Genomic DNA, 13882 nt, shown 5'->3' with positions numbered 1-13882 from the left:
AAAACCAAATCCTTTCTGTCGGACCTCCTACACCAGCTGCTATGAGAATGTACTGTTCACAGTTAGAATGTGTTCCTCACGGGAGTGTCGAGTGTCTCTTAGTTTATTCCACTTTCTGTCAAAGGCCAGCATGGTGGTGCACACTTTTAACCCCAGCACTCGGAAGGCGGAGAGAGTCAGTCTCTGTGAGTTTGAAGACATTCTGGTCTACAGTGAATTCCAGGTCAGCTAGGGCAAAGAGTGAGGACTTGTCTCAAAACAAAAACAAAAACAAGGCTAGAAATATGGCTCTGTGGTTAGGGTGGCTCCCGTTCTGGCAGAGGACCTGAATTTGATTCCCAATACCTGAGAGCTGTAACTCAGGTACAGGGAATCCAGTGCCCTGTTTCAATGGGCACTGAATGTTACGTACATATGTACATACATACATATAATTAAAATTTAAAAACAACAAAAAATCCAAATTCAGTCAAAGTGACAATCAAGATTAACTCTCATGCCACACCACCATAAGACTGTTGGTGAGACTTTGCAGGCTCTTCAAAGTTTAACCCTTTGTGATTTTGACTCCTTGAGGGCAGGTTATCTTGCCTCTTGGAATCTTTTGCAGGACCTTCTTGTTCTTCTCAGGGAGTAGCTTCCAGAGGACCAGGGTTCAGTTCCCAGCACCCACATGACAGCTCACAACTGTCTGTAACTCCAAGATCTGATACCCTCACACAGACACATATGCAGACAAAGCACCAATGTAAATAAAAATAAGTAAATTATTTTTTTAAAAAAAAAGCAAAGAGGGGGGCTGGAGAGATGGCTCAGAGGTTAAGAGCATTGCCTGCTCTTCCAAAGGTCCTGAGTTCAATTCCCAGCAACCACATGGTGGCTCACAACCATCTGTAATAGGGTCTGGTGCCCTCTTCTGGCCTGCAGGCATACACACAGACAGAATATTGTATGCATAATAAATAAATAAATATTTTAAAAAAACAGCAAAGATAATGGCTCCTGAGTAACATTGACACCTGAATGTGTATTCTGGTTCACACAAACACGTGTGTGCATTGTGCATTGACACACACACATAAGAAGGGAGTTCTAAGTGCAGTACTTACTTGCCTAGCACGCATGGGACCTAGGTTCACACAGTAGGCTCCCATGCCCCCAAACAGATTTGGCTCTGGTTTTCCAAAGTAGCAAATTTAGTACCTATTGGGAAAATCTTTCCCAAGCTGCATCCTTTTTCACTGGATGACCAGTTGTGTCTGCTCTGGTAGATATGGGTTAACCACACACCATGTAAGATGTCAAATGAGACCAAGAGATGGATCATTGAAACACCTGTGTCTCTCCCCACCTCATCCTTAGCAGCTATCAAAGACCAAGGTCAAAGGTCAAGTGATAACTGTGCTCTGATGACTGTCCCCTGAGAGTTCCACCTCAGGCTTAATACCGGGACACCCCTTTGATATCTGGGTACCCCTAACATTCACCATTCCTTCAGTAACCATACATAGAAGGGGCAGAAATAGAATGGACCTAGCCTTCTTGTCCTCCATTTTGCTCTGACCGCTGGACAAGGTCAGAGAGGAATCTCCTCCTAGGACACACCTGGGCCACTGTCAGCCCTGGAGGCACCAAGCTCTGCCTCTTCAGGAAAGAATCTTCTGTTTGCAGAGTCGTAGTTCATCTGGAAGACAGTTGTGCTCAAAAGTGAAGTTAGATTGGCCCCAGGAGTGAACAGACAGTCCAGACCCCAAGTATGGACAAGGACAGAGGCAGGACACCCACAATTGGGCCCTGGAGGTGCTGTTGGAACCTCCTGATGTAGGCCCATAAGACCCTTTTTTTTTCTCTACCAAGACAAATGTTTAGAAGCACCAATCCCAGATTATCAGGAGGTTTTGTGGTTTCTATTGAATGCCTTGGCTATCCTTGAAGACACTCAGGACTCTCCCACGTGTGTCAAGGCCCTGAGAAGTGAGACCTTGGGCATTGCTGAGTGGAATGGATATTTACATTTCCAGATGCCTGAATCCCTCTATTAGGCTGGGCAATAGAAAGCTGCTAAAGGATCTTGGTGCCCTTTGAAGAAGAAGGAAGACTAGTACCCAGCCCTACAGGAGGCGTTCCGGCTTCTCTCTTCTATTCATTCCAAACTCTAAAGCTGAAGTGATGTTTTGTGTTTTAACAAATTAAGCTTGCCTGAATATCAGAGTGTAGACCCAAGCCACTAGAGTCCAGGCAGTGGTAGCATGCACCTTTAATTCCAGGATTTGGGTGACAGAGGCACATGGATCTTGTTAGTTCCAGGCCAGCCTGGGCTACATGAAATTGATCCAATATAAAAGAGAAACAGAGTTCACACAAAGGTCATCCTAGCACTTGGATCACATGCTTCTAATCCCAGCACTAGGGAAGGTGGAGACAGGAGTGATATGGCTGGGTGGGGAGAAGAATATAAGGTGGGAGGAGACAGGAGCTCAGTGCAGTCTGAGAAGCAGTCTGAGGAAGCTGTCTGAGCACTGGTAGAGGTAAGGACTCTGGTGGCTGGCTACTCTGCTTCTCTGATCCACCCCCTGATAGCTGGCTCTTGAGTGTTTATTATTAAGACCTATTAGAACTTGCATTACACAAAGGTAGCACCATTGAGGATTCGGGAACAGAGCTGTAGCAATATTTCTGTCTTGTGGCTCCAGTTTTATGAAAGGGCCAAATGCTTCCACTACCTCATCCATGAAACCCAAGCTTCCCTCATGACTCCCAGCCTGGACTAGGAAGCAGTTGTCAAGTGGGCCCTTTGTTAAGAGCCATGGTGTCAGTATGGTGGTGCTTGCCTTTGATCTCAGCAACTCAGGGCTGTGCAGAGACACTGTCTTTAAAAAGTTTTGGAAACAATTTTGACTGTTCATTTGAGCTCTCAGGTTCCTAGGGTTAATCTTGACCTGGGTCCTCAAGTGCTGCAGGGGTGGGCTCTCACCACCCTGCTGCCTACAGGACACAGATCAGAAGGCCGAGTTTGCAATCTCCACAGTCATAGGATGGGGATTCTGGGCTGTGTTAAGACTGGAAGTGGGACTTGGTGCTGTTGAAGTGAACTGGCTGAGCCAGATCTTGGCACTACATCTTTGCACACATTCCTGGGCCAGTGTCTTCAGGCCCACATTGATGCACTATGACCATCTGGACCCCCAGGTTTCCATGTATCACTTGTAGCCACATGTATACAACAACTTTTCATGGAGTATGCAGGGGTAGGCCCCATTCTCAGGAGGAGAGGAGGGTCTACTGCTTTACAGGAGATATTTAGTGGTAAAACAAGGGGACTATCCTGAGACACTCCCTACCAGACACACTCCATTTTGACCTGATCGATTGCCGGGTCCTGGATGTTGCCAGGAGTCACCCTGATGTCTGAAAAGGCTGGAGGGAGGGGCAGCAGACCCTGACAGAGACCAGACCTTCCAACCCCAGATCACTCTCTCCTTTCTAGAATTCCCCTCACTGTGTTTAAAGGGAACTTGTGACCTTTGGGGGTCGCCAAGTGCCACCCCAACACTGGAATTAATAAAGCACTCTTGTTATTGCATATGTGGCTGATAATCTTCTTTGGGGGGCTTCTCTTGGACCCTAACAATGTCCTTTAGTATACATCAGATTATTTTAGAAAAATGTTAAATAGACCCCCCCAGGTAAATCCTAATTGGGTGTATGTGACTCTTGCCATTTACGCGCCGCAGACTCCCACAATGAATCAGATAGGTTTGGACTTGTCTTTGTGGCCACCACCTCCAGGCAGCCCTCCCTGGAACTCAACCTGCTCCGCCCCCAAACTGGGGGGGGGGGACTAGAGGTCAAGGGTCACTGGGCGGTCCCGGAAGCGGAAGCGCATAGCACTTCCGCCTCGCAGCAGGCGGCCATGTTGGAGCGGCGGAGGCGGCGCAGAGGTGCGTCCTGGGTCCCCGTGGCGGCGCCGGTAGGTTGGAGCCGCGGGCCTAAGGGTGCCGCGGAGTGGCGGCCGGTGATGCCGCAAGGCGGCAGGGCGATGGGGCTGGGTGGCCGACCCTCCCGGATCCTCATTCTCCCAGGGCTTGGCCGAGACACCCCACCCCCACCCAGGACCCCACCCTGGGGTTGTGCGGATCCTGTCGGGCTACCACTGTCCACCTTACACATTTCGCCGCTGCCGTGACCCCGATTCCCTGTCGCCGTTCGGGCCCCGGGGACGCGGTCTCAGCCTGAGGGCCCCGGTCTGCCCCCGACCCCAGGCTGTCTGATTAGTTCTTCTCCCACCCCCTGTCTTCTGTCAACTTCCTCTGCCGGCTGGCCCCAAAGGAATGTGCGAAGGCAAGTGTGCCTGGCTGCAGCTCTGTTTACAAAGCTGCTTGGAAGCCAAGAAGCACTGTCCCAAGGGCTCAAATTGACCTAGGCCCCCACCCCCCACTCTCAGCGCCGGAGGTTTGGGGTGGGAAGTAGGTCCCTCTCTGTTATACAGTTCACAGCCTACCCCTTCAAAAAATAAATAAATAAAAGAACTAAAGTCATGTGCAAGGGTTGTACTTGTAGAGCATCCTCTGGGGGAGAGGAAGTGCCTCAGACACCTGAGGATCCAAGAATGTTTCCAAACAAAGAGCCCCAGGGCACTTTCTCTGGGGATTCTGAAGACTGTATATCTGCTCCATTAGAGCTGTGCAGAGCGGCGGCACAGACAGGCCTCAGGGCCCCAGGGATCTGCCTCATCCCAGCTGATCTTTTAATGCTCCAGTGCAGCTGTGGGGTTTACCTCTAGAATCCCTCCAATGCTGCAGCGATGCTAGCTGCAACTCATGATTGACGGTCATCACTCTTTAAGGAGGCCTAGGGCAATTTGAGGGGTCCCAGACAACTGCATCTGTGCCATATTGAGGTCTGCTACCCTTTGAAGTCTAGTTAGGACAGCTCAGATCTTTAATGATCACTTGACCTATCTTAGATGGTACTTTATCTTCCATTGGCTTCATAGCTTGGACTCCTTGGTCTAGCAGCTTGGCCCCTGCTCTCGCCTTAAAGATGTTTGCACCTGTTATTCAACAGCTTCCCCCACCCCCGAAAGTCTAGCTCTTTTATTGGGGGGGGGGTACTCTAAGACAAGAGTGAGGAATTGGGCTATGGAGTAACTTGTCCGTAGACCCTGAAAGCAGTCGCTGGTAGACAGGGAGATCAGCTAGCCCTGCACTGGAACACTGGCAGCTGGATGCAGCTGGATGAACATGTAGGGTGGACACCGAGTATAAGTCTGGAGCAGTTGGGCCTGCGTTCAAAGCCTCAGTCTGTATTTTCAGCTAGGCCCCACCATCCGCCGTGTGTTTTTTACTCTTTCTTACTTCACAACCACTTCATAAGCTGTCACCCTTTTGCTCCATCTGTTCCTGCTGCTTTTGTCACTCGCCTAGAGTTACTGCTCCCGGGAGGCCTTCCCTAACCTATTTATTAGTAAGCCGACCTGGGGACACCATACACTCCCAGGAATCTTCATGGTGATTGTGTCCTGACTTCAGGACTGGGATCTTAGAGGATAGAGATATTTTCCTGTATTCCTGGGACTGGGTCTAGATATTTGACATCAGGAAAAAACAAACCGGGCATGGTAGTACAAGCATGTTGCCCTAGCTGCTTGGTAGCCTGAGTGGGAGGACCACTTGCACCAACCAGTTCAAGGCCAGCCTGGCAACATAGCCAGCTCTAGTTCAAAGAGTAGAAAAAAAGGCAGAATTTAGCCAAGCTCTTGACACACACTTGTAATGCTGACACTTGGGAGGCCACAGCGGGAGGATTACCAATTTGAGGCCAGTTTGGGCTATATAGCAAGCTCCAGAACCACCAGAGCTACCTAGTGAGACCTTGTGTTCCAGACAACCAAGTATGGTAGTGCTTGCTAGTGGCAAAGTGATTGGGATTCAAGGCCAGCCCAGCCTATGTGAGACCTTGAAGCAAGAGAAGAAAAATACCAGTGATTTAAAGTGAGCCAGTGAGCAATAGGCTAGATGGCTCTGAGGTGTTTCTGATCATGTATCCTAAAGAAACACCAACATGGGAGAGGGTCAGGAGACCCTAGAGAATGATTTGTGATGGCCAAGCCCATCTTTCATAGAGTGGGAGTCTTGCTTGACTTACCAACCTGTCCTAGGTTCATACCTTGGTACCATTCTTATCAACTCTTTTCTTTTTGCTTTGGAGGTGCCAAGTGCTGGTTTGTGGATACCCAGGCAGATTCACAGTGCCTAATGCCATGAGCATGGTAGTGCAGCATGTGGAGGAGAAAGCTGTGCACTCCTGGTCACGCATCTCCACGGCAGGGAAGAAAGCCCTGGAAGAGGCGCTGCTTGTGTTTAATCCCATGAGCCAGGATCTCAGTGCCACAGAGGCCCAGCTTGTGGCCTTCCTACAGGGCCTACGAGACGATGGCTTCCAACCGACCATTCTGCGAAGTGGTGATGTCTATGGCTATAGTTCATGCACAGCCAACCCCCCCAGCCAGACAAAGCTACAAGCTCGTGCCACCAACCCATCCGCCACAGCACTTCCAGCCAAGGGTCCTCAGACTGCTGTGTCGCTTCCTGCAAGCCAGGCCACACTGCTCCCTGTGCCACTGTCTGGCAGGCTGGCTAAGGGATCCACACCAGCCCTGGCCAAGCATGCTACCACTAACCTGCTGCTGAGCTCCCTGAAGCAGTCCAATGCCAGCCACACCAGTGGTACAACAGTCGGCTTCCCTGCCCACCTCTATCCAGGTGTCTACCCTGCCATGCGGCTCTCTGTGGTCCTTGAAGCACTGGTCCCACTCAAGACTCCTTGCTTGGGGGATAAACACAGGGCACAGTCACTGCAGCCGTCACTCGCAAACTCTTCCCTAAAACTGAAGAAAGGTTCGGGGAATCCACAGTCCAAAGCATCCAGAAAAATCACAAGCAAGGGCCTCAAATGCCTGAATAAGAAACGTCCTGGGGCTGACCAGCGAGGTGCTGGAACCCAGAGCAGTGGCCTACGCATGAAAGGGTGCTCCGCCTCGGGCACCAAAACAGTCAAGGCCAAGGCATCTCGAACACTGACCAAAGCTGCTCGTGCCCATGCCAGCCTAGCTCAAACCCAGAACAAGACAGTAAGGGCCAGAGCCAAGGCAACAAAGGCCAAGCCCAGGGCAGTCAGAGCCAAAGCCAAGGCCACTGTAGTGAGGAACAAGGCCAAAGCCAAGGTAGTCAAGGCCAAGGCCAAAGCAGCTCGGACCAAGCACAAGGGAAGGCCAAAGGGATCTGTCCATACCAGAACTGGAAGGGCAAGCCTGAAAAATTGCCCTGAGACTGTGGGGAAGAAGAGGAAGAAGGCTGAGGAGGCAAAGGGTCTCCCTCCTAAGAAGAGAGCACGGCTTGTGCTCCGATCCCCTAAGGCATGGCTGGGGCCTGGAAAGAAACTTTGCAAGTCCCAGACTATAAAGGTAGACAGGAAGTGCTCAGATGATGAGGTTCGACGGTGGGCCCAGAAGATCCTCCGTGTGAACCTCTCTCCAGTAGTGTGGCTCCAGCCATTGCTGCCATCTTGATTCCATCCATACTCAGCATCCTGAGCTGTCCGTGTGACCAGCAGCACAGTGTGCCCTGCTCGTGGACTTTGGGTACCTTCCGGACCCCTGTGGTCACCAACCTCCTTTCAGAAACTGAGGATTTGGGAAGGGTGGGTGCGGGAGGGGTGTTTTCATGGCTCAGTGCACTGTGACTTGTCCCTCGAGTTATATGTCTGATGTTCCATCTATCATGTTTTATACCTTTCCACTTTGCGGTCTCCCTGCTCACCCTCCATGCTCTGATTGATGATTGATTTTGGTATGTGGGGTCTGCTGGCAGGAACCTGCCGGAAGTAGCCCTGGGAACAGGCTTACAGAGAGTACCCTGGCAGCCTGAATGAAGCAGGCCATCGGTCTAAATGTTAGGGTGATATTATGGAAGGACAAAGCTCCCAGGCTTCCAGAGAGATGTGGGGAAATTTGGGTGCTGGCTTCTGTAGATGTGTGAGAGAGATCCTGAGGGGCGGGGCAGAGCCACGGCGAAGTAGGACAACTTACCCTGAGTGTCCCAGTTTTGAACCAGATGGGCCCCATTCAAGATTGGGAGCCACTCTGGCAAACCTTGTAGCTGCAGGTTTTTCGGCCAGGGAATGAAGCCTTTGTGGTGCTGCTCTTTAGAGACCAAGCTTGAGGACTTTGCCTGGGCTTGTGTGGGGAGAGGAAACAGGCTTAAAAGGTGTGAAGTGCTGCTTCTCCACTGAAAGTGACTAGCCTCAGTTTTCCCCTGGAGCTCGGCTTCAAATCTGGGCCACTAAACCTGCCCTTACTGTCCAAAGAATTTTCGCTGTAATAACTGGTAGTGGATACAGGAAGGCTTCTACCTGTACCTCAGCAGTGCTTTCTGACTGGATTTCACATGCTCCATCTTCCTCAGAGGTCTAGCCTCACTGTCCCCTAACATGGCCTGTGCTTTAGACATTGTTGTTACCTTCTGCTTTGGAGAAGAGGCTGGGTCATCTGTCATCCACTGTCTATTGCTAGCCGCTCAGGCTGGAGGAAGGTAGTGGTCGGGAGGTAGGGAATGTGCAATCCCTGCACTTGGGAATTCGAGTATGAGTTAGAGGTTAGCATCAGCTACATGGTGAGAACCTCCTCCCCCCAACCTCTCTCTCTTTATTTTGGTTTTTCGAGATTGGTTTGTCTGTGTAGCCCTGGCTGTGCTGGAACTCTCTTTGTAGATCATGCTGGCTTCGAACTCAGACATCCACCTGCTGGAAATAAAGGTGTGTGCCACCAGATCAAGCCAGGGCACTGGAGAGATGGCTTAGTGGTTAAGAGGACTTAATTGCTTTCCAGAGGACCTGAATTTGGTGCCCACAGAAAGGCAGCTCACAAACACACTCCAGGGGATCCCACACCCTCTTGCTTCCGTGGTCAGAGGCAGGCGGAAAGAAACACATATACAATTTTTTTTTTTTTTTGACACAACTGGCTAAAGCATCAGCTCTTTGGGAAAAGGCTATCTTGAGAATCTTGAACTTTAGTGATGTCGATAAAGCAAAGGAATTGTGTGAAATCCCTTAAATAAAAACTTAACTGGCTGGGCTGGAGAGATAACTCAGAAGTTAAGAGCACTGGTTGTTCTTCCATAAGACCCAGGTTCAGTTAGGCAGACAGGCATGCAGGTAAAATACTTACACACATAGAAACAAATGAGTTAGAAAACTTACTGTCTTTACAACAGCAGTAAGAACAATATTAATAACAGATCAAGCCAGGGCTGGGAGATGGCTTGGTAGGTAAAGTGTTTTCTGTGCAAGCATGAGGATGTAAGTTCCGATCCCTAGAGCTCAAGTCAAAGCCAGGTGTGCACCTGAGCACCAGCTCTGAGTTGGGCAGATCCAGCCAAAAAACAAGATAGAGGCTAGAGTGGTGGCTCAGCAGTCAATGAACCGTTCTCACACGGAGAACCTGAGTAGTTGTCGGCACTCGTTAGGGGTCTCACAGCCACCTGCAACTCTAGCTCCAGGGGATCTGATTCTCTCCTCTGCCCTCCGTGGGTGCCTACGTTCACACGCACACTTAAAAAATATAAATTGATCTCAATCTCTCTCCTGCTGGGTGTGGTGGCACACATCTTTTAATCGCAGCACGATGGCAGAGACTGATGGGTCTCTGAGAGTGAAAGGCCAACCTGGTCTACTTAACCAGGTCCAGGACAGCAGGGCTATGTAAAGAAACTGTTGAAAAAATCTCTTAGAGACCAGGTCTCTCACTGTGTAGCTTTGAGGGACCTGGCACTGGCTATGTAGACCAGGCTAGTCTTGAACTAGAGATCACCTGCCTCAGTCTCCTGAGTGCTGGGATTAAAGGCATGCACCACTGTCCAGTTATTTATAAACTAATGTTTCTTAAAAACACATAAGATTAGAAACTAGAGAGATGATTTAGTTGTTAAGAGCAGTTGCTGTTGCAAAGGATCAGGGTTACGTTCCCAGCATCCCACAGGGTACCTCACAACCACCTGTGACTAGTTTGAGCAGATTCTGCCCTCTTCTGGCCTCCAAGGGCACTGCATGGGCATGTTATATAGCCATACATGCAGGCAAAATAAAAATATATAAATCTTTAAAAAAAAATAAGATGGAGACACAATTGAGGAAAACATACTATCATCAACCCTTGGCTTTCATATGCACCTGCATAAGCAAGAATGTCTGTATGTCTCTCTCTCTCACACACACAGGAGAAAGCACACTCAAGACCGAGCCAGAAAGGTATTTCAAGTCACAAGTTTTGATGCATGCATGTAGTCCCAGAACTTGAGAGACTGAAGCAAGAGAATTTGAGACCAGCCTGGACTACACAAAACTCTTGTCTCAGAAAAGAAAAATCCTGAAGGGGTGGGGGTAGGGAAGGGATCCTTGTGACAAAGTATTCATGATACTGTCACCTCCCTTTCCACACACCAAATAGCGATTGTGCTACCCAGCCCCTTCTGCTTTGAACCAGGAACAAGACACTGATGGTTTGGAGAGTAAAGGGAGAACAGTGGCCTGTGCAGAACACCGTCTTTCTGGATTCTGGGAGGTTCTTGGTACTTTACCCTAACTTGGGCACACATGATTCATACAGTGCGGCTGTCAGTCATGCAGGAGATTACAGGTCTAGACCTGTACCAAGAGGATTGACCTATCATTGGAGAATGTAGGAAGAATACAATATGGAAAGGTCAGAGAGTGAGAATAGTCGGGGGCTGGCAGTTTACAAGACCAGGAGAAGGGCTTACCCCCAGGAGATGTGAACCATGGAAAAGATTTGAGCAGGAAAGTGGATTGTTTGGAAGGAAAGCCTATGGAGTCTGCTTAAATGGCTGTGAGTGAGAGTTGGCATTGTCTGGAATGCCTTTTGAGAGAGAGGAGGTAAAGATTCAGAAGGTACTAGGAAACAGAAAGGGGGCCTCAATGAGCTGTGAGGAGGGGTGGCTTACTGATCCCACCCGGCCCGGTGCTCTCTACCCGCCTGCTAAGTTATGCTCCTGTGGCTGATAAAGGTAGCACCAGAGCTGGAGTCTTACAGGCCGCAGTCACACAACATTTGCAGGAGTTCGCTTGCAGGCTTCGTGGGAACAAGAAAGACTTACCCCAACACTGTGACTGAAACTCAAACTTGGAGGCAACCCATATGGTTCACTGACCAATAAGAGTGTCTTGATAGGGCAGTGCCCCCACTGTCCCCAAATCATTGATCAACACCTACAACCACCACACCTGGAACGTATGCTTTTTGAACCAGCATCTGCAGTGGTAAGTTTTCAGGGCTAGCAGGTCTGAGATTGAGGGCCTCTCATCTCCTTTATCTGAATGATTTTCTGCCCTGTCGGTCTTCCCAGGGTGTCACTGTACTGTGGAGCAATTCTCACTGACATAAAAGCATCCACTTTGGAGGGAAGTTCCTTAAGACTTTGGATGTTCTAAACTTTGGAATCTAAAGGGAGGCGAAACATTCCATTCTCAGGGAGGTTCCTGAGACACAGGATGTTCTAAGGGGAAGTGAAACATTCCATCCTTCAGGGAGGCTTCTTAAGATACAAAATATTCTGCCCTGCGATGGTGGCACAAGCCTTTAATCCCAGCAGAGACAAGTGGATCTCTGTTTGAGACCAGCCTGGTCTACAGGGTGAGTTTCAGAACAGCAGGCTGTTAACACCCATAAATCCTGTCTCAGAAAAACAACAATAAAAGAGATACAAGATATTCTAAGGGGAAGTGAAACATTCCATTCTGCAAGGAAGCTCATTAAGCTCAGGGATTCAGGAAGTCCTTGAAGCTGATAGGACTAACTAGGCCCCTTCCTCCCTAAGCAGACAGTGATAGTAAGGACTGCTTTGAGACTTTCCTAGATGAGTTAAGCTGACCAGCTAGACTCAGACTGGCTGAGCTGTGTGAAAGAAACAGATCTGTCAAATCTCCTAGAAGTAGCAGAGACAAGCTGCCCGGCAGAGGCTCAGACTGATGAACCTGTTGAAAAGCCTGCAGGCTGTGCATTATGCTCCAGGTTTCCAGCTTTCATGGTCTGTCACCTGTACTGGGATAGGCTTTGGTGATACAGTTGTCTTTGGGTCATTGCTGATCCTGTAAGTAACCACAATAAAACTCATTGATTCACCAAGTTGGGCTTTGCTGGTATCTGTACATTGTTCTGCCCTTGGTTCCCTGCCTGGAGTGAGTAGACTTTCGTTAACACATTCCTTAGAAATAGTGTCACTTAGAACACTCTTAGATTATTTAAAGCTGGAATGCCAGGGGGCTGTTCATGTAAGATAACAAGCCAAACCGGGCGGTGGTGGTGCACACCTTTAATCCCAGCACTGGGGAGGCAGAGGCAGGCGGATCTTTGTTGAGTTCGAGGCCAGCCTGGTCTACAAGAGCTAGTTCCAGGACAGGCTCCAAAGCCACAGAGAAACCCTGTCTCAAAAAGAAAAGAAAAAAAGAAAGAAAAGAAAGAAAAAAACAAAAAAGATAACAAGTGTTTATCACTTCTGTAAGTGTGGTTGGTTGCCCCAACCATGATCAACATATCACATATGGGTGGAACTACATAGGCAGGAAGTATGCCAGGATGTATGCTTGTGTCCAGTTAGTTTTGCCTACTAACATAATTTACAGCCATTTTCTAGGAATCCCGATATGGGTTTGGCCCGTGTCCATCGTCCTAGCCAGTATTTAACACATTTAACAAATGCTTCAATTTTGGCTCAAAACTTGTGATAGTGGTCTTATTCTCGGCCAATGGGATTAAAAACAAAGTGGAAAGACAGGCTTGGTCTAACCTTCAGTGGGACCATGTTTAATTCATGGCGAGGGAGCATTTTGTCACCCACATGTGCAGATGGACAAAATGCCTATAACGGAAGATAGATGTGGCCTCTCATGGGAATGACTTCTGTAGTCTGTAAGGAACTCTGGGAAGTGTAGTCTTTCAGCAGGAGATTCTCAAATACTGTCATACTTAGGGTGCTACCCACTTGGGCTATTTATAACTCTGTGAGGGGGCAGTGCTTATGCAGGCAAGACTTGGCTGCTTGCACTGTGATGGTTGCTTCCCAAGTAGTGGAGCTACTTGCAAGTATCTGCCATTCATGGGCAAGGAGGGGGGTGGGGGGAAGCGGAGCACTATGGTCAGTACTGTGAAAGGTGAGCACTTCCAGACAATTTAATATGCTCCTGCTTTAGATGTTTGTGTGGCTACTGTGGAGACCCTGTTGTACAAGTTCTAATTGTTCTTAATAAGAAGCCAGAGTCATTTAGGGGTGAAAGCTGAAAGATCAGAGAAGCAGAGTAGCCAACCACTAGTTCTTACTTCTATGAACTCCTCAGACCAAATGGGGTGTCCTGTCTCTACAAGTCCTCATAATGAATGCCTCGAGTTCCTGTCTCCTTCCTCCTTATGTCCCTCTCTCCACCCATCCATATCCCTTCTTGTCTTCATCTTCCTAGTACTGGGATTAAAGGCATGTGATTCCCAAATACTGGGATTAAAGGTGTGAGCTATCACTGCCTGGATCTATTTCTCTTTTAGACTAGGTCAATCTAGTGTAGCCCAGGGTGGCCTCAAACTCACAGAGATCTGTCTGCCACTGCCTCCCAAGTGCTGGGATTAAAGACGTGAACAACTATATGCCTGTCTACTCTTATTTATTTATTTATCTATCTATTTATTTATTTATTTTGGTTTTTTTTTTTTGAGACAGGTTTCTCTGTAGCTTTGGAGCCTGTCCTGGAACTAGCTCTTGTAGACCAGGCTGGCCTAGAATTTACAGAGATCCACCTGCCTCTGCCTCCTGAGTGC

General features: G+C 48.8%; 1 protein-coding gene across 2 annotated transcripts; it reads left to right on the top strand.

Annotated features, from left to right (window-relative positions):
* Positions 1-3869: 3869 nt before the first annotated feature.
* On the top strand, positions 3870-9155 carry Ccdc71 (coiled-coil domain containing 71). Of its 2 annotated transcripts, none has more exons than XM_048423728.3 (2): positions 3870-3941; positions 6211-9155. In XM_048423728.3, the coding sequence occupies exon 2, from the start codon at positions 6263-6265 to the stop codon at positions 7568-7570; it is 1308 nt and encodes a 435-aa protein (XP_048279685.1). In that variant the 5' UTR covers positions 3870-3941; positions 6211-6262; the 3' UTR covers positions 7571-9155. The 2 variants fall into 2 exon arrangements, with proteins under 2 accessions (XP_048279685.1, XP_048279684.1); XM_048423727.3 differs by having other exon boundaries at positions 3896-3970.
* The last annotated feature ends 4727 nt before the right edge of the window (positions 9156-13882 follow it).

This window comes from Myodes glareolus, chromosome 4, assembly GCF_982192425.1.
Source record: "Myodes glareolus chromosome 4, mMyoGla1.1, whole genome shotgun sequence".
Taxonomy (NCBI): domain Eukaryota; kingdom Metazoa; phylum Chordata; class Mammalia; order Rodentia; family Cricetidae; genus Myodes; species Myodes glareolus.
The sequence above is the reverse complement of the archived record's forward strand: the minus strand, read 5'-3'. Positions and strand labels throughout refer to the sequence as shown.